Source organism: Phytophthora cinnamomi (genome assembly GCF_018691715.1).
Source record: "Phytophthora cinnamomi strain GKB4 chromosome Unknown Contig87, whole genome shotgun sequence".
Taxonomy (NCBI): Eukaryota; Oomycota; class Peronosporomycetes; order Peronosporales; family Peronosporaceae; genus Phytophthora; species Phytophthora cinnamomi.
The window spans coordinates 118,487-136,966 of NW_027151020.1; the positions used below are offsets into that span (position 1 = coordinate 118,487).

An 18,480-nucleotide genomic window follows, 5' to 3' on the forward strand; every position below is an offset into this window, starting at 1 on the left:
TTCTACCTGTTCATCTCGCTGGGTGTTGCTTGGGGTGTCTACATCTTGGTCACGAAGCCCCAAACCTCCACGTTGTAGATGCCGAATTCTGCTTCAGATGTTAAGCGCCTACACACACGCACACAATATCAGATAGGTCAGGAGGTCAAATGCCACAATCAAAACGACTACGGCGACCCGTACGCGTTTTCAAATGTCTTTGAACATCCACTGGTGCCGCGAGACAAATCCGAATTCAGGCACCAAGCAAAGTCACCCCTACAACAATGAACGATAGCGTAAGGCAACCCAATTTTCGTTCTCAATACGGCGTAAGAGAATCAGGAGCATACGTACCCTCCACCCATGGCGATGCATTCGTCGTTACTGAGCATGATCATGGTATTAAGGTATGACCACGGATAGCACTCGAACTTGGCGTTAAATGAGAACACAAATGACTCTCCGATGCCGTAGTAGTTTGCCGAGTCTTGCCATTCCTCCGAGGCAAAGCCGCCGAAAATGTCGCCCTTGGTGGTCTCGACAACGACCAAGGTGGGGTTCTGTTTTCTCGCCTTGCGCAGTAATGTGTGCAAGCTGCAACCGTCTTGGGCGAGACTATAGAGCAGCTTCCAGTCATGGCATCGGCGAGAAGGGGTCAGGGAAGCCTGCAGCTGCGGCACGAGTGTGGAGGCGTTTCGCGGGTTCGAGAGTACTTCGTTATTGGAGCCTCCTAGGAGCTTGGGTAGCTCGGGCTGCAGAAGCTTGCGTCTTCGTTCTTTCGCTAGTTGGGTCGCCTCGCTTTCCTTCGGCTGAAGACTCTTGCTCCGCTTGAGAAACGTGAAGTGGTTCCCCATGTGTCTAAATGTTGCATCGGCGACCCGGTCAGTTACCAGTGAACGACAGCACATCTCAAAAGATAGGCAACATACACTTCCTGAAGGTCGTCGGTGTGCAAATCGAGAGCCACGATGTCCGAGTCAATCCGCTCCGGAAGGCTGTTGCTGCGAGCCTTCCTCTCGAACGCGCGCAGGACCTCGACGGTGGCGTGAACCACCTGCTTGCCGAAGTTATTGATATCCGGTAGCTCCGATTCCTGCATATGGAATCTGCACCACGGCGTCAGCAACTCTTTCCGCTCACATTGGCACTTCCAAGGCCGACCAGACGACAGGACAACCATCGGACAACTGCACGCGATCACTTCAACATGGAATATGCATCAACGAACCGTTTTGCGATGTTGTGCAGGGTCTCGCCCCTCTTGGAGGCGTGTACGCGCTGGAAACGGGGGTCGTCTAAGCTCAGCGGCGTGAACAACCGACTCATGCTGGTGTCGCAGTATTCCTATGACCAGCCTTGCCTCTGCGCGCAAAATGCACACTGAAGAATTCCATGTTGACGACTCGGTTTATGCGGTGCCACTAGGTGACCCGGGACTCGATGCCGCAGCGCAGGCTGTCTCACCCCCTGGCTCATTCAGAACTTTGCACTGGCATACATGCCGTTTGTGCAGCATAGAACCTATCGCAGTGGCCGAGGCATCGCAGGAGCAAGGACGCCGACACTGACACAAGGATGCACGCCAGTGGCGACAGGTATAAGACGCTGCCCCGCTCGATTGCTGGGAAAACCAACGCACCACGCAGCCCCCGATTTGACCCGGGCGTTTTTGCGCAAGCTGGCGGCGTCATGCCTGGCCAGAAATCAGCCCATTGCGCAGCGCAAGCAAGCACGCTGCAAACGGCGGTTAGCGCTCGCTCGGTCCCCATTGCAAGCGACTTCAAGCGCCTAAGCGGCACCACGCGGCTCGTGTCTCTGCCCCAAGTACGTACGGACTGAAGCGGTGAGCACGACCCGGTGTAGCAGTGCTTCGGCTGCAGTGTCGGCAGCGCGAATGGATGCTACACATGCACACGTACACGCTGACCAAACCAATACAACAAGCGGACGAGCAGGGGGCCGTGGAGGCGGGGGCCTTCGTAGTAGACAGCAGCGCGGTTTCCGCTGGTCGCATGCAATTACTGGCGCATCAAACTTCAACTCTTTGAGATCGCCAGCCAGCCAATCACGACGCGCTCAATGGCGCGAAATGACTGCACCTCTATCTCTATTTTCAACCAGCGCAAGAGGTGATGCCGCCGAAGTCGGCGCCGGAGCCGCTCGGCGTCCTGCGCGGCCACGGCGCGCCTGTCAACAGCGTGGGCTTCCTGACCGCCTCCACAATCGTTTCTAGCGCAGGAGATGGCGCAGTAAAGATCTGGGACTTGAGATCGCGCCGGGAGCTGGCGACGAACCCCACGGCGCATTCGAAGGCTGGCGTGCTGCACTCAGCCGCCCTGCGAGGCTCCGCAGTCTCCAAGCAAACGTTCGTCACGCAAGGTCGCGACGGCTTTGTGAAGTTATGGGACACACAGTCTTTCGGCGCAGCAGCAGAGCCTATAACCAAGTTTTACTGCGGGTCATACTCCTTCACCAAGTTCGCGACGCTGCGCTGGCCAGGCGACGAAGACGCAGCCGAGAACGCAAACCTCATTGTTTGCCCAAGCAGTGTAGATAACAAGGTGCGTTCTCGGTGATTTTCTCCACCGTGATGGGCGCAATTTGGGTTCGGTGTCTAACTAGCGTCGGCACGACATGACAGCTCCTGGTCTACGATATTCGAGCCGATAGTTCCTCGCCAGCGTCGACGCTTACGGTGCCAGACGCTGCCAGCAAGCGAGGGATGTGCGTGTCACTCTCGCTTTTCAACAGCAGCGTTGAACGTAGTGAAGATGGTGCAAGGGGAAACTTGCAAACGTATATTGCCGCCGGCTTTGAAGGTGGACAGCTCGCTATCATGGACTTGCGATCTGGCGGTAAAGTGGCTTGTGAGACCACCGTTGCTCAGGGTGCAAATGCATGTACGTTACGCCACAACATCAGGGTTTGTATACAGTGTTCTGCCTAATGCTAATACCTGCCTTGCTTGATGAGCGTAGTGTTAAGCTTCGACGTCACACGCGATGGTAGGTCGGCCATCTGCGGGTCTTCGGGCGAAGAGCTGTACACAACAAACTTTGACGTGGCGACATACACACTCGAGTCACGGTCATTCTACTCCTGCGCACACGGAGGATTCAGCTGCGTACGCATTAGGGAAGACCAGCGCATTGTCGCCACCGCTGGCTGGGACCATCGTGTCCGTGTGTTTCATTTGCGAAAGCTCAAACCTCTCGCTGTGCTCAAATACCATAGCGAGAGTGTTTTCGCGCTGGATTTCAGTGCTGATAGCGCGCTGCTTACATCGTGCTCCAAGGACCAGAAGATTGCTCTATGGTCACTTTACCCACCGTCTGCAGCCGCTGCTAGCAGTGCGTTGCGGCCGTATTGAAAACGATACAATGTTTTTGAGGAACGATGTGATAACTTATCGGCTTAAGACGTAAACTCGACCGATTTTTTCAGATTGGCGTTGTAGTACAGGAAATGATGATACCGGAAGTAGGTGATGAGTTCGGCAAAACCCACGTCACGCTGCGCGTGGCACTCGCGTCCGCGGTGGCCGTACTGCTGGCACACGCGGCACTTGTGTTCACCCGTGCAGTGGTTGGAGTTTCCGCACAACAGGCAGGGCTTGGTGCGATTCGGGCAGTCTGCACCGCGATGAGAGCCGCGCTCAATGCAGTACCTGCAGCGATGCTGTGCTGTTACGTGAGCTGCGCTCTGGCAGAATGAGCAAGCAGGATCGTTAGCCTTGTTGTGCGCACGAGCCTTGTGGGCATGCTCAAAGGCGCGATCAACCGACTTCGTGACGGGCAGCAGTGAGAAGGGCGCAGGTGTACGTCGGCCAACACCCATTCCGTGTTCACGCAAGAAGATCTTAATGCAAGCATCCACGTATCCCTCGGCCGTGGGAGGGAAGGCATGCACCGCATCTGAAGGGTGCATTACGATCAGCAGTTGCTGCGGTTCGAAGAGTACGCGCAACCGAGCGGCAAAGCCGATATCGCCCACACGAGGCGACCCAAAGCCCACAAAGTTGATCTTGCTCGCGTCCCAGCCGTTCATGCGCGCATGATCACCCAGGTACAACATGAACAACTGTCCCAAACAGCCTCCCATGCTGTAGCCGGTCACGTGCACAGGTATGCCCTGCTCCACGTACTTGAGGATAGCATCGAGCAGACCTTCCCTGATCATATCCTGCATGTAATCATTAATCGCGCGGTGAACGCGGACGACGCGAGCCTTGCTGAGTCGCACGGGGTTAATCTCTCCCGAGCCATTGCTGTCCGTGTCACTGTCTCGACGGCGGCGTCGTGCGTGCGTTTGCGCATGCACTGGGACGGCTGTCGGCTGATCTAGAACAAGTGAATCGAAGCGCTGAATGCGTGGCCTGCGCATGAGCTTCTCGAGAATTGAGATTCCAGCAGGTTCCGTTAAACCACGATCCAAAGCCACCGCCATCATGTTCTGAATACTCTGGCGAATTCGAGTCTTCTCGCCGTCCGACCAGGCGTTCCCGATCTTGCTCCACATAAATTTCAATAGCTGAGAAGCAGGTTCGTAGTCGCCCGAGACGGATGATGTCACGATATTGATCGCTGAGGAAAGTGACATGCCCTTTAGCTCCGTCTTAAACTCCTGCAGCTCGTCTTCGGCCCAGCCCGACCAGAAATCCCCCCAAACGTCACGGATTGTTTCGGGGTTACCTGCAGGGCTGAATGCCACCACTACATCGCGCGTCGGCTCACTCGATGGATGCTCCACGATGCCTTCCCAAACATGAGCGCGAGCGCAATGACTTTTGTTTTGGAAAATGTGCTTGAGTTCGTACACGGGGGCGATAGCATCAGGTGCCCGGCGATCAGCTCGGATCTTGACACCTAGGCCAAACTGGACGTTCTTGTTTCCGTCAGCGTCTTCGTTCACTACGTCGTTCTCTTTGAGCATCGAAAACTTGGCTGAAAGCAGCAGTAACTGCTTACCGCGCGAAAGGATTTCGCGCTTACGGCGGAAGCTGCGATGCATGTCAGCCACAGCTGAAGCGAACGCGTCGTTGATATCTTCATCGTCGGGGCAGGTGACAATGGTTTCTTCCTGCTCCGTAATGAGAAGAATTTCGCGTGAGTGGTGATTTCCTGCGATCACGTCGACACCCCACTTCTCAAGATCAGCGTGAGCAGCTTCGATATCCTCGCCACTATCAAGCTGGTGCTTGCAAGTGATCAGGAAGGCTTTGGGGCACCAATCCTTGCGGATCTTGCGGATCATGTTGGGCACACGCACAAAGTTGACTGAGAACTCGTCGCTCTTCTTCTTGGCGATTTTCTTGGCAAGCTTCTTAATGTGCCTGGTTTTACTGTGCTTCGACGAAGAAGAGGACGACGATGACGACGAAGTCGACGATGGCGCTGGCTCAACCCCACCCGCTTCATCCGCAGCTTCCATCGCTGCGGCAGGAGGGTCTACCGGCACATAGAAGTCCATGAGCGTGGCCGCCAGCACGACAACGCCGCGATCCTTGGCGACCTCCATGGCTTTCGCCGTCAGCCGCACGAGCATCAGGTACTGCTGCACCGACGTGAAGCTGAGGTTAAGAACGCGAGTGCTGCACTCCGTGTAGAGCTGAGCGATTTTCTGGAACTGCAGCTGCTGCGAGATGTCCACGCCCGAGAGCACGAGTCCGTTGTCCTGCAGGCGGAACATGTCCATGAAGGCTCCGTTCTGGATGTACTTTTGAAAGTGGCGCGTGAAGGGCCGCAGCGAGTCCTCGCGGTGCACGAAGATGACGGCGTAGCCCAGCTGCAGCAGGTACTCGGCGCAGGCGGGGCCCTGCTGCTCCTGCACCTGCGGCGCCACGTCCACGAACGTGTCGTTCTCGGGGTCCAGCGGCACGATCGTGGCGCCCGACGTGATGAGCGCGATGCCGCGGCGCTTGTCGGCCAGCTGCGCGGCGATGAAGTCCTCGGTCTGCCGCTGGACAGCGCCCAGTTCCCAGCGCGGGTCCTCGGGCGTCTTGCTGAAGAACTCGTCCACGAACTCGCTCGAGTCCGTGGGCACGGAGCCGCCCATGCGGTGGCGCAGCGTGCCCCAGAGCGCCATGTCGGAGCGGTGCGGCAGGAACGACGAGCGCTTGCTGTCGTCGCTGGAAGTTGCGGACTGGCGTGCGTCGCTCATGGGGTCGTGCAGCAGTAGAGTCGGTCGGAGACTCTTAGTCGGTTGCGAGAAACGGAAATGCGTTTGTGTGGCATACACTCCCGCGCACTTGGTTTTTGTATGCCGCTGCTTGAACCCATCTTCGAGTGGGTTGACGCGGATGCGCGTCACGGGCTGCTTCCGATCTGGAGGCCGAGTACGTGCTGACTCATGCACTCCCACGCTGCACGCAGCTTCAATCGAACAACATTGCCGCCCTGCAGACCATTTGCTCATGGTATTGGCAATTTGCTGCGCCTTCTTGCTGCGGCACGCTGCAGTACTACTGCAGCACGGTTTGACATGTCGTGTCGTCGCGGCGTTGCCCGAACAGCGCGAGCCGAGCGGAGAAAACCGAGCGATTGACCTGAAAGTCGCCGGCTGCAGGTGTCTGCTCCTTGGTGCTGCGCTGCCGCGGCGATTACTTGTGTGGGAGGCATGGACACGTCCGATTGCCGCTCTCCGCGAAGCTGCCGCGGTGGCGCGGCTCTTTTGCTCTGTGGGTCACTGTGACCGTCACAGCGTGATAAAGACAGCAGAGCGCCTGACGAATGGTGTCGTCATGAAGACTCCCAAGTGCAAGGGCCAAGCGGTGCGGGATCTGCTCCGGCGACTTACTTCTCCATCGTGACTGTTGTATTAATACATGTTGTCTAATACATAATGTAGATAGATCACAGCGGTACGGTCGATTTTATCGCTGATCGCCGATGTCCCAGTCGGCAACACAAGCGCCAACGTACTACGTTACGTAGCCGTTGCTGATACCATGCGAGAACAAACAGTATTACAAAAGCACAAGAAGACGGTGTTTTTCACGAATCGCTGACGCATCACCCAAAGATCGCCTTGAAGTGCACAGACATTGCGTGTCAAGCTGCGTGTCAAGCTGCGTCTCGCAGAAGCCTGGCGAATGGACCCTCCGGAGCGGCATCGCCAGCGTCCAACGTTGATGCTGCTCGTGCTGCTGGCGTGGACCGCGGTCTTGATCCCGAAGTTGTGCGGTGCACTGAACTGTGCGCTGCCAGAGCCACAGCTTGTCGGTGTCCAGAATGCCACGGCGGTTGAGCTGCCCGTAGATATCGTACTCACGACGATATCCCATCACCAAAACACTGCTGAATCAAATGACCTCGTCTTCGTCGCGACGCGCAATACCCGGAACATGCCATGTTGGTGCCCACGTGCTGCGATTCCCTTTCCGCGACAGCCAGAGCTTACTTTATTGCTGTTCAGGGGGCCGAACGATCACGATCAAAACCCCAGGAAGACACCGGATACGTAAGGGGGGTTATCATGTACGGGCAGGAGGCGATCTAATAGCTAATGATGCTCATGTTTGTAGTCGCCACGGTGTCTGCGCTGCGCTCGGCATGCTCACGGACAGATTTTTTCATCTTCGATGGATATCTACCTTCGGAGTTGAAAGAGAACATACAAGCCGAGTCGACGGAGTTGCAGTGCTTAACAACACCTGAGCTGCATCTGCTCGTCTTTTGGTCAGCCATGCCGGACGACCAGTTTTCGGGACTTCACCGCGTTGTAGCCGCGCTGTCCGATGTTGTCAGCTACCCAGGAGCCGATTATCACGTACGGCTACACGGGGTATTCCGCGCGGATCCAGGCGCGGAGAAGATCGACGAGAGCTGGTACCAAGCGTTTTACGGAGATACCTACTATGGACTCTACTTTGGGACATCTGACAAAGTAGACATGCTTCATGTGAAAGGGGACGGAGCCTTTCATGTGGCACTGGTGGAAGATATGTGTCCTAAGTACGCCTACGATCTCGAGCGCGGCATGGTGTTGAACACCAACATGTTTGCTCTAAAGAACATGTTGAGAGAGCTGAGCCCTCAATGGTATCAAGTGCATGCGACCCAGACTTTACAAGAGTCTAATACCAATTATAAGTTCCTTTTTGGCGGGACTGCGAGAGAGATATTCCGATCTCTCCAGCTAGATAAACGCTGGTCTGCTGCAGAGTATAGTGAAGCCAGGGTCGATAACGGCGCATACGTGCTAGCGTGGAGACGTGTCTTTATTTCTGTGGATGCAATGGAAACGCTAGGTGCTATGATGCAAAGCGAGTGGTATCGGCTCGAGCTGGACGTGCCAGAAATTCATGTATGTTCTGTCTCAATTGCTCTGAATCACCGGGGTCCTTACGAGATTTCGTTGTCTGCTGCAGGCCGAGTTGACTCCGGGTATGCTGGACCCGGATCCGACCTCAAGCCAAGAGAATATTCTTCGCGCTGCTTTTCTCGGCTCGAGTCGACTACCGCTCTTGGCGCATTTACCGACAGACACGCGGTGGAACAAGGGGATGCTGGAATTGAAGCACGTCAAGGCGTTCCGCGTGCTGAAGGATAACAGTTGGGGGCTGCAACTGCCTCCATGCATCTCTGTTGGAGCCGCCGCTGCAATTTTATCCTCAGCAGACCTCGCAACGCCCGAGGACACCTCGCTCCGCAACCGCGTACGCCAACTTCAACATCGTCTCGACCACTTCAACCATACTATCATCGTCGTCGGCGCCAGTGTTGATGGACCCTTCACAATATGGGACGGTAATCACCGTGCCATCGCATTGGCAATCGCTCAACCAGACAGCCATCTTCTGCTCGTGTACGTGGGCATCAGCGCCAGGTTTGCTTCGCCCCACCGAGGATCCCTGTGTTGCCCTAAATAACGTAGATAATCAGTTTCTGCCTTCAATAACGTATCTGATCAAATTCGATCCCCTGTCAAAGCTGCTGGCGGTTTACCTCTCCAAGACAATTTCGATTTAGAGAGGGAATGTAGTTGTGCCCAAAACCGTCAGACCGAAATGGAGCAGCGCCACGACGGCGCCAAGAAGCCCTCGGGGGCCCTGGGAGGGCTGTCGCCCCGCGGGCTGCTGAAGCGCGGCTGGAATGGTGTCACGAGCCCGCTGAACGCCCTCAAAGACTCGGTGGTGGCGGCAGCGACGCCCCGCTCCGTGGCCGCGACCCCCACGAGCCGGATGACGTTGCCCAGCCCCACTGAGTATCCAAGCCTCTTCGACGTGCGAGGGCCGAGCTCCACGCGCTCAGTGGACGGGGTGGCAGTGTATAGTCACAAGAGCGGGGTGGAAGCGCATGTGCCGCAGTCGGCGCACGAGGGCAGCAACGCGAGGACCGGATCCTGGGGCAGTTCGGGCAGGACAACGGCGAGTCCAAACTGGACGGACGAAGGCGCGGGCGACGTCCAGGGGGAGGAGGAGCGAGCCTACCTCTCAGTATGCCACCACAATCTGCACTCGGTGCTGACGAACCCGAAGGCCAACAACTGGGGCGGCGCTCTGCTTGACGTGTTTTATCCCACGCTGGATGTCGACATTGCATTGGCTCCGTTCCCTGGACTGGCAGATGTGTCGACACGGGACTTCCAGCCGTATTTGCGGCAGTTTGGTACTAATGCAGCCAAGTACGAAGAGAATCATGTAAAGCCGGTCAGTGAACAGCTCTCCTCAAGTAACGTACCCTCGATATCAGTCGCAGACGGTAAGCGGATGCAGTCGAATGACACGGGTGAGAACGGTCTGACTTATAGCTGTTTTTCGTGTGTTGCAGAGGATGTTGCCAAGTGCCTCGAAGTCGTGCCCAACTTGTTCTTCCGACCAGATTTTGATTTCACTGACTCCAATACGTTCGAGGAGGTCATGAATATGCCCAGCGCTTCATCGCTTCAAGAAGAGGTGCGATCATCGTCAATTATCTGCTTTCGTAACAGGCAGTCCAACCTAACGCACAAACATGTTATTGTGGAGCCTAGTTAACAACATACTTGGATCGCGTAGAGTTTACGCTTCTTCGCCAGGTATCATCTCGATCGGATCGCTTTTTCGAAGCATCAGCCGATCAGGAAGTCATGAAGCAATCCATTAAAGTAGCGTGCGACCAAGTGGCAACCCTCAGGTGAGTAGTGTTAGAGTTTTTATGATCCTATTGTTGGGCTGTCATGCTAATTTATGGTTATGAAATGTAAACAATCACAGAAAAACCATGGATCGCTTGCGGAACTTGCTTGCTGACAAAACCCTAGATATCGTGAGTTTGCATCGGCGTCAAAAGCGGATTAAGGAGCTCCATGATTTAGTGACGATGGTTGAGGAGGTCAAGAGTGCGGAGTCTGCTGTTGAGGCATTAGTTCAATGCCAAGATTACACGAACGCGTTGAACTTGATCGAGAGTTCTCAAAAGATACTACGTGATCATTTGCAAGGCATACATGGGCTTAGTTCTCTTAGCGAGAAATTCCGTGGCTACCGTGGCTTCATCAGCACACAGATATCGCAGCGATTCATCTCGGTCATCACGTCTCCTGAATGGACATTTCACGACAACGAGGAGTCTGACTACTCCGACAAAAAGCGGCAGGGCAGTCTTGGTGATGAAAAAGATAGTGTACAGCTAGAGACGAAGCGTCTCGTGGATGTACTCTTCCGCTTGGACGCACTGGACGATACTGTGAAGACCTATCTCGATCAACTGAACGAGGAGATTCGTGTTGTCGTGAAGACAGTGGTAACCGAAACGATTGCAGTGTCAAGTAGCAGCAAGAACACTTCTACTGATCTAGGAGCGTCCTCTGGAAGTGAATCGAAAGTGTCGATTCAGCTGCGAGCTCTGACGTCGGATGAGTTCCTTCAGTGCGTTCAGATGATATTCGAACATTTACTCATGGTGCTCAAGCGTGCTGTGGTGGTGCAGGGCATTCTGGTAAAGTCGATGCAAAAAAAAATTGACGAAGCAACCGAAGAGGAGAAACGACTGAAGGCCGCTGCTGACAGTGAGGGACACAATAGTCGTTCACACGATTCGAAGCCTGCAGAAGGTAGTTCATCTGAAAGCTGGTCCCCCTCTGAAAGTGCTAGCGACGATCACAAAACACTTGGGGATTGGAAGAAGAAAACACGGTGCGCAAAAGTGATTCGAGAGATTGACGAGGTTGTGCGGAAGACCTGCGAGTTTTCTCAACGCAGCGTATCGAATTTATTCGCCGTAAGGAAAGAAGTCCAGGCTGTTTACACCATGCCACAGCTACGCAAGCTGTACGACACCACTATGGATTTTGTGGTTAGTATCGAGAAGTTGACAGGCAAGACAGACTACACTCTTCGTGGCGCATTGTTCACTCAGTTGAAGCTGTTCCTGGAGAAATACCACCAAACACAAGTGACGAAGCTGGTTTCAACATTGGATCACGAACTGTGGAAGAACACAGAGATCTCAGAGACGCGGCATAAATCTCTTGAAGATCTTTCGAGCGGTCGGGGTGTTGCTTTGTTGTTATCGGATGATCGAGAAATCGCTGGTGAAACTGCGCCACCACGCAAGATGGTGTCAATTTGTGGCAAATCCTTCCGAGTTGTCTGGTCGGTCCTTCTCATGTTGGAGATCGTGATGAATTATATGTCTTGCGCCGCCAACTTTCCTGTATTAGCAACAGATGTGCTTCAGCGATCTATCGAGATTTTTCGGGTACGTTGGCTGCTGCAGATGATCACTTTCGGTACTGCGGAAGATTCAGTCGAAATAACATGATGCTCTTTTGTCGCAGTTATTTAACTCGCGGACGACCCAGCTTGTGCTTGGTGCTGGGGCTATGCAAATCGCAAGGCTAAAAAGCATCTCCGCGAGGCACTTAGGTACGCACTCGGGGTTCTCCAAGTGATGTATCTTGCAATGATCTGATTTGGATAATGTTGGTGTGCTGTACTTTTAGCGTTGGCATCGCAATCTCTGGAATTGTCGATGACGCTCATTCCCCACATCAAGGCTGCCTTGGCAGCACATTTCACCGATCGTCAAAAACTGCTGTTGGACGAATTCGATCGAGTACTGCGAGACTATGCCGAGCACAACGAGAAAATATTTAGCAAGTTTACAAGTATTGTGGAGGACCAGATCATGAAACGCTTTCTGGAGAACGTTGCAACTGAGGTAAGTGGGCATGCCACGGTGGTTAATGCGCAGTGAGCTGATGTTCGAGTTGTGCACGTCCACTAGGTTGACTACGATTCTGCCAGCCTAGCGGTTCCTTCGAACCCTATGCGCGGCATCACGCAGAGCACGCTTAAGCTTCACGGAGTGTTGCACCCCGTCCTCTCACCGCCCCAGATGAAAGACGTGATGTCGCGTGTATTCGACATGTTTACCCAGAAGCTTCCGGACTGCTTCAAACTCGTGCAGCCACGAACGGCGGCGGGCAAGAAACGGTAAGTGATATGTCGGTAGCTGGGATCATTTACGCTGCACACCGACGGCTAACGTGCACTGTGGCATTGTAGTGTTATGGAAGACATCGAAGTGTTCGTCGAGAGCTTCAAGGAGGTGACCGAGCTAACTTTCGACGGTGGGGGCCTCTTGAACCACTTTAAGAACGCGTACAATGTGTCCTAGAGCAAATCCACAACCCAAATACCACCTACATTTTCACCCGAGGACTTGGTACGCGCGGTGGGCGAATAGAAACGTTCTTTAGCAGAAGGAGGCAAAATGGCGAGGCAGGAAAAAAATATTCTTTAGTGGCTGCTTGCGTTCGGCTAGTTGGATCCGTTGGCGGCGTCGACAGCCATCATGAGCGTGATGGTGTCTCCCTTGAGCAAGATGCGGCCCAGCGGCGTGCGCTTGAGGTTCTTCACGTCCAGCTCCTCGGCGTCGTCCAGCACCAGGTTCATGTACTCGTCAAAGCCCATGATGCGGCCCTCGATCCGCGTGTTCACCTGCTCGTAGAGCCACACCTGGATACGCGATTTCTGTACAGATCGCCAATATTATAAGCCATTAGCACAGGAGGAGAGGAAGATAGGGACACGCCGCCACGTACGTTCTGCAGGAATCTGAACATCAGATTAATGGGCTGGGTCATCAACTTCTGCACTTTGGTACTCATGGTGGCTGCTGGCTGGATTCGGAGCGTCGGACGGGTCGGTGTTCTATCTGATAGAAGCAGCGGCACGCACACAGCAGTCGGTCAGTAGTTGGTGTTGGTGTCTACCAGCGCAACGCAGACCCGTCGTCCACAGAGGCTCCCGCAGGCCGCAGCACCCACGCACCTGTTTGTCTTGCGGTGCTTTCCCCCTACAAAAGCGCTGGGCTGGGGCCGTCGTCCAAATCGCGGTCACATTGGCTGAAATACAGAGTTATATCTGAGCACATTTTGGCCAATGATACTCGGATGTATCTGTGATTGGTTGAAAGTATTGCTTCAACATGTAACAGCTCGAATGGAACGACCAAGTTAGCGGCACTTGCTGCCCCACTCGACGGACAACTGCAATGATGCAGTCACGCTCGCGCCGCGCGGGGTCTAGCTGTGATGCCAGCAGGATACCATCAGATCGATGTATTGACGAAATTGATACTTCAGGTAAGGAAGCATGCCTCGGCTGGGTCTTCTTGATTAAGTGGTGATTCCGAACTAAACGGCAGGGTTTGTTGTACTACAGCCGAGTCAGACACGGTCGCCAGCATTTGCTTTGTGGCAGAAGACGAAGGATTTCTCGACGCCGCAGCCGCAGCATTGAACCAACTGGCTGCTGATTGCAAGACAGCGCTCCGATGGTCGTACGACGAAGAGGACACGGACGCCGCTATCCAGGCTGCACAGCAGAACTTTGCCTCCATCGTATCCATATGCAAAGAGGCTGGTCTTACCGTCGACGCTGAATTGCCCTCTAGTTATGTTGACGTCGATAGACAGGATTCGGAATGGAGCACGATCCATTCGTTCGCGTCTTCCTGTTCGTCATCAAATCCGATGCAAGAATTCTCGCTGCCGACACGGTGTTACGAGCCAGAAGCAGCACATACCTCGCGCGGCGAATTTTACCACGAAAGCATTGTCGATCCTCCACCGGTCTCTATTACACGAATGGCGCTTCTAGAAGCCCAACCAGTTGCTGCACCATTGAGCCCAACTGAAGAGATCGTGGAAGTTGAGCTTACAGATCTCTTGACACAATCTCATGAAGAAATGTTGGGCCTCCAGCGCGTATTTGAAGCTCGAATGGGTGAAGCTGAGCGAACCCGCGAGAAGTACGAACACAAACATGCGGAAGAACTGCAGTCATTACAGGAAGAGATGACTAACTCCCGCTTGGCGATGGATCGCATCAAGCAGGAGCTCCTGGACAGCACGACTCGCAAGCTGGAAGACATGCACTCAGCTATCACAGCGTCACAGAAAGCGATCGAGGCGAGCATGAAGGACCAGGCGCGGTACTGGAAATCGATTTGCGAAGAGCTCGTCGTAGAAAAGAGAGACATGGCCCAAAAAGTCGCGGAGGAACGCGGCAAGTACACGGCACTGAAGGCTCATCTCGCGAGTCACGACGACACCACTGCAAGGCAACCATTTCACACTCGTGCACGAATACGGGATGCCTACGTTGAGGAGAGTGTTGCCAAAATGCGACTGTGCGAGTTGTCGCCTCCCTCTGCGTCGCCGCCACTCACGTCAGGAAACCAGGGCTCAAACGAAGAGTCTGGAGCGTGCACGTCAATCTGCGGTACGCCGACAGGTTCGTCATCGGGACTGGTGGCCGTTCCCAGTGCTGACAGCGTCAGTGAACCATCTAGCGCAGAGGTGTCCCCGACGCACAGTAGCAGTAGCAGCGTCAGCATCAGCAGAACTGGCAAGCCGACGGCGTTCCGGCGGTATTACCTCGCCCAAAAGCGCGTGGTGCTCCACTAGCATAGTCTCCGTAGCGCTCCCAGCGCCAAAACGAATGTGAACATACTTGCAGCAGTCCGTGATTGCAACCTTGCGAATCTCGGCCCGAACGGATCTCCACGACGATGTCGACGTCAGCGCGCCACTTCAAGTTCGCTCCCAATTTCGATGTCAACACGCCATTTTTCTATATCCTTTGTAAACAGATACATGCCTTTCCATTTAATTGAGTGTATTTTACTTCGAAACATAAACACTTTCCTAATCGAATTGTATATTATTATAAACGATGAATACGGTACCGCAATGTGGCCTGCGGATTTAGGCGATCATTTGCCAACTTGCGCCCCAGCCGAGCACCCGCAGCTTCCAGACCTTCGAGACCATGCGTGTGCCTACGTCGATGCGACCGCTGGCGTCCCGCGCACGCACGTTGAGCTCTGCGGCCGGCGCGCAGCAGCAGCCCGGCTGGTTCAATCGCATGCTGCTCACCAACGAGTACAACCTTCCGCGCCTGGCGGTGCCGCAGCTGGAGGAGACTGTGCAGCGTTACCTGGAGAGCGTCCGGCCGCTCGTGGATGCCAAGGACTGGGAGGCGCACGCGGAGCTGGCCAAGGCCTTCCAGGGAGCTGAGGGCCGCCAGCTGCAGGAGCTGCTACTCAAGCGCGAGCTCAAGCAGGCCATGGGCCGCGCCTACCCGTTCAGCTACATCGAGGAGGACTGGGACAAGATGTACCTCGGAGGCCGCTACCAGGGGCCCATCAACGTGAATCCGTCGTACGGCCTGCTGGATGAAACGGACGGCAACCTCCAGGGCATGGTGCCGCGCAGCGCCGCCTTCGTGCGCTCCATGGTCAAGTGGTGGGCCAAGGTGAAGAACAGCGAGCTGGAGCAGGACAAGAACCAGTGCATGGCTGGCTTTGCCCGCCAGTACGGCACGGCCAAAGTGCCTAAGAAGGACATCGACGTGCTGACGTCCCACCCGCGTGCGTCCCACATCGTCGTCATGAAGGGCAACCAGTTCTATCAGCTGAACGTGCTTAGCCCCGATGGCAAGCAGTTGCTGTCCCAGAGGCAGCTTGAGGCGCAGCTGGACTCCATCTTGAACTCTTCGTCCAAGGGGAGTCACGACGACCTGGATCTGTCCACGCTCACCGCTGAAGAGCGTGACACGTGGGCACAGATTCGCGATGGTCTGGTGGCGCACCACCCGGTGAATGCCGAGACGCTGGAGGTGATCGACTCGGCGCTGTTCGTACTGGTGCTGGAGGATCGCAACCCCACTGATATGAAACAGCGTATGGAACTGTCGCTCCACGGTCAAGGCTCGCACCGATGGTTTGACAAGTTGCAAGTTATGGTACAGCCCGACGGCCACCTGACGGTTAACTTTGAGCACTCCTTCTCGGACGGTACGGTCTGGAATCGCTGGCTGCACGAGTGCTGGCACGATATGCGCGACTCGGATTCGGGTTTTGCACCGCTCGAGGAGATGCCCGAGTATGTTGGAGCCACCAAACCCGAGAAACTTAGCTGGAAGCTCTCGAACAATCTGGTCGAGGATATCAAGAAGGCTGAAGACCACTTTTCCGACTTCTCGGCCAACCTCAACTCGGAGTACCTGGTGTACAACAACTTTGCTAAGAACAACTGCAAGCAGTGGAAGCTCAGTCCGGACGGCATCGCGCAGATGGCACTTCAGCTCGCGTTCTACCGCACGCATGGCAAGATTGCACCCACGTACGAGTCCTGCTCGACCCGCCTCTTCCATCACGGACGTACGGAGACCATTCGCTCTGCAACCCCCGCGGCCGAAGCGTTTGTCAAGGGTGTTGAGGCCGGTGCTGCTGGGGGTACCCAGCGTGAACTGCTCGTGACAGCCGTGAACCGCCATGTTGAGATGGCAAAGATGGCGCAGAGAGGACTGGGTGTGGACCGTCACCTGACGGCGCTGAACTCGATCGCCAGCCAGAATGGGGTCTCTAGTGACTTTTTGGCCAGCCCCGTTCGGGCCGAAAGTACTAACTTCCTGATCTCTTCGAGCAATGTGACCACGCCGTTCCTGCAGTACTTCTCCTTCGGTGCTGTGGTGCCTCACGGCTATGGCGTGGGATACCTGCTTCAAAACAAGACTATCAATGTAAGCCTGACGAACTACAAGGACAGCGGCATCTCGGATGGCAAGAAGTTTAAGAAAGCGCTAGAAGGCTCTCTTGACACCATTAAGGCGCTGGCGGACAGCCCTGCTCCGTGATAGTTGATGAGAATGACGTTGAGTGGGGATGGTAGCTGAAATCGAACCTCGTACAAATGTATTTGGTTGTCTCGACGCCTACATGCACGATTACACGTATGCGGTCTTGCTTCTTGAGTTCGTCTTGCGTTGTGATAGCAAGTAACGATCTTGAACGTGTCGAGGATACATACTTAAGTACTCCTATATGACCAAGTTCGCGAGCATGATAGCAATAAATCCCGAAACAAATATCAACAGCTTGGAGGTTTGGAACGCCACACTTGAGTCAGTTGGGCAAGTTGAGCAGTCAAAGGTGTAATTGCTCAGCATCTCGCAGAGCGTGCACGAAGGGCTGCACGAGGGGCAATAGCAAGCCGAGGATCCGTTCGTAAGCACTTGACAGTCTCCTTCTCCACAGTCCGTTGTGGTGCACGCGTCTTCAACAGCACCACAAGTGTCACCACTATAGCCGGCCGCGCAAACACATTTTCCTGTATTGGTGTTGCAAGTGTTGTTGTACTGGCACGCGAGGTCGTTCGTGCAGCGAGTGCAGCGCTCGTTTGCAGCGCCTTGCTTGCCGTCGTATTCCTTGCCATCGAATCCTTCCTTGCACACGCACTCACCGTCGACGCAGTCACCACCTGTGCCACAGTCGACGTCGCACGCGTTCGAAACCTCGGTTGAACACATATCCCCCTCGAAGCCAGCATAGCACATGCAGGTACGCTTGGTGATTTTCGTCTTGCTCTTGTACGTGCAGGTACCCTGGTATGTGCACTGTTCCTTGGAGTTGGACGACCCACAAGCGCTGGGATAGCAAGTACTAGGGTCCGCGGCCTTACCTTCGCAGTCGGACACGTCCAAGCAGACGAATTGACCCGTCACCTCGTTTCCGTCAATCGTTGCCGTGTACAATGCATCGGCATCACTGCTGTTGCTCGAAGTGGAAGAGGAAGTGGAGTTTCCACTTCCGCTCGACGGGGATGACGACGAAGTAGACGACACCGAAGAGGAAGCCGAAGTTGAGGTTGCAGACGACGCCGAGGCAGACCCTGAGGGTGAGGCCTCTGAGTTGAGGCGGCGGCGACTTGAGCCTGACCCGCTGGACGACAACGACAAGTTTTCTTCCGACACGAACACGCAGTGCGCATTCAGGTAGCCACGGTCGGAACTCTGGTAGGACGGGCACAGTCCAGGTTGAGCCCCACGACATGCCGGGCGCTTGGAGGTGTTGGGCGTGCATTTTGAAATGACATCGCCATAGTTGTTGACGGAGATGCAGATCGTGCCCGGGTAGTTCTTCTCGCAGTAGGCATCCGAGGTGCAGTAGTACGGATGATCATCATCAGCGGCGACACCTGCGATGAACGCGGCACCTAACACAA

The 18,480-nt window shown here is 55.0% G+C and overlaps 7 protein-coding genes across 8 annotated transcripts; 4 read left to right on the top strand and 3 right to left on the bottom strand.

The window, feature by feature from the left end:
* Positions 1-38: 38 nt before the first annotated feature.
* IUM83_15355 (putative phosphatidylinositol4phosphate5kinase (PiPIPKD2)) lies at positions 39-1,308 on the bottom strand (the record flags this gene model as incomplete). The annotated part of the gene is made up of 5 exons (XM_067940163.1): positions 39-108; positions 184-258; positions 337-840; positions 912-1,088; positions 1,211-1,308. The coding sequence occupies 5 exons, from the start codon at positions 1,306-1,308 to the stop codon at positions 39-41; spliced, it is 924 nt and encodes a 307-aa protein (XP_067784665.1).
* An 806-nt stretch (positions 1,309-2,114) lies between these two features.
* On the top strand, positions 2,115-3,352 carry IUM83_15356 (uncharacterized protein; the record flags this gene model as incomplete). Its single annotated transcript, XM_067940164.1, has 3 exons — positions 2,115-2,543; positions 2,624-2,882; positions 2,961-3,352. The coding sequence occupies 3 exons, from the start codon at positions 2,115-2,117 to the stop codon at positions 3,350-3,352; spliced, it is 1,080 nt and encodes a 359-aa protein (XP_067784589.1).
* Positions 3,353-3,396: 44 nt separating this feature from the next.
* IUM83_15357 (triacylglycerol lipase) lies at positions 3,397-6,141 on the bottom strand (the record flags this gene model as incomplete). 2 transcript variants are annotated; one of them, XM_067940166.1, is made up of 1 exon in its annotated part: positions 3,397-6,141. In XM_067940166.1, the coding sequence occupies one exon, from the start codon at positions 6,139-6,141 to the stop codon at positions 3,397-3,399; it is 2,745 nt and encodes a 914-aa protein (XP_067784662.1). The 2 variants fall into 2 exon arrangements, with proteins under 2 accessions (XP_067784662.1, XP_067784661.1); XM_067940165.1 differs by having other exon boundaries at positions 3,397-4,581.
* Positions 6,142-8,989: 2,848 nt separating this feature from the next.
* IUM83_15358 (putative vacuolar protein sorting-associated protein) lies at positions 8,990-12,584 on the top strand (the record flags this gene model as incomplete). Its single annotated transcript, XM_067940167.1, has 8 exons — positions 8,990-9,683; positions 9,753-9,877; positions 9,955-10,097; positions 10,178-11,663; positions 11,743-11,830; positions 11,908-12,125; positions 12,192-12,400; positions 12,473-12,584. 8 exons carry the CDS (start codon positions 8,990-8,992, stop codon positions 12,582-12,584), a joined length of 3,075 nt encoding a protein of 1,024 aa, XP_067784590.1.
* A 143-nt stretch (positions 12,585-12,727) lies between these two features.
* Positions 12,728-13,077, bottom strand: IUM83_15359 (Small nuclear ribonucleoprotein E; the record flags this gene model as incomplete). The annotated part of the gene is made up of 2 exons (XM_067940168.1): positions 12,728-12,940; positions 13,012-13,077. 2 exons carry the CDS (start codon positions 13,075-13,077, stop codon positions 12,728-12,730), a joined length of 279 nt encoding a protein of 92 aa, XP_067784637.1.
* A 1,116-nt stretch (positions 13,078-14,193) lies between these two features.
* Positions 14,194-14,880, top strand: IUM83_15360 (Choline/Carnitine O-acyltransferase; the record flags this gene model as incomplete). The annotated part of the gene is made up of 1 exon (XM_067940169.1): positions 14,194-14,880. One exon carries the CDS (start codon positions 14,194-14,196, stop codon positions 14,878-14,880), a length of 687 nt encoding a protein of 228 aa, XP_067784599.1.
* Positions 14,881-15,244: 364 nt separating this feature from the next.
* IUM83_15361 (Choline/Carnitine O-acyltransferase) lies at positions 15,245-17,113 on the top strand (the record flags this gene model as incomplete). Its single annotated transcript, XM_067940170.1, has 1 exon — positions 15,245-17,113. One exon carries the CDS (start codon positions 15,245-15,247, stop codon positions 17,111-17,113), a length of 1,869 nt encoding a protein of 622 aa, XP_067784596.1.
* Positions 17,114-18,480: the final 1,367 nt, after the last annotated feature.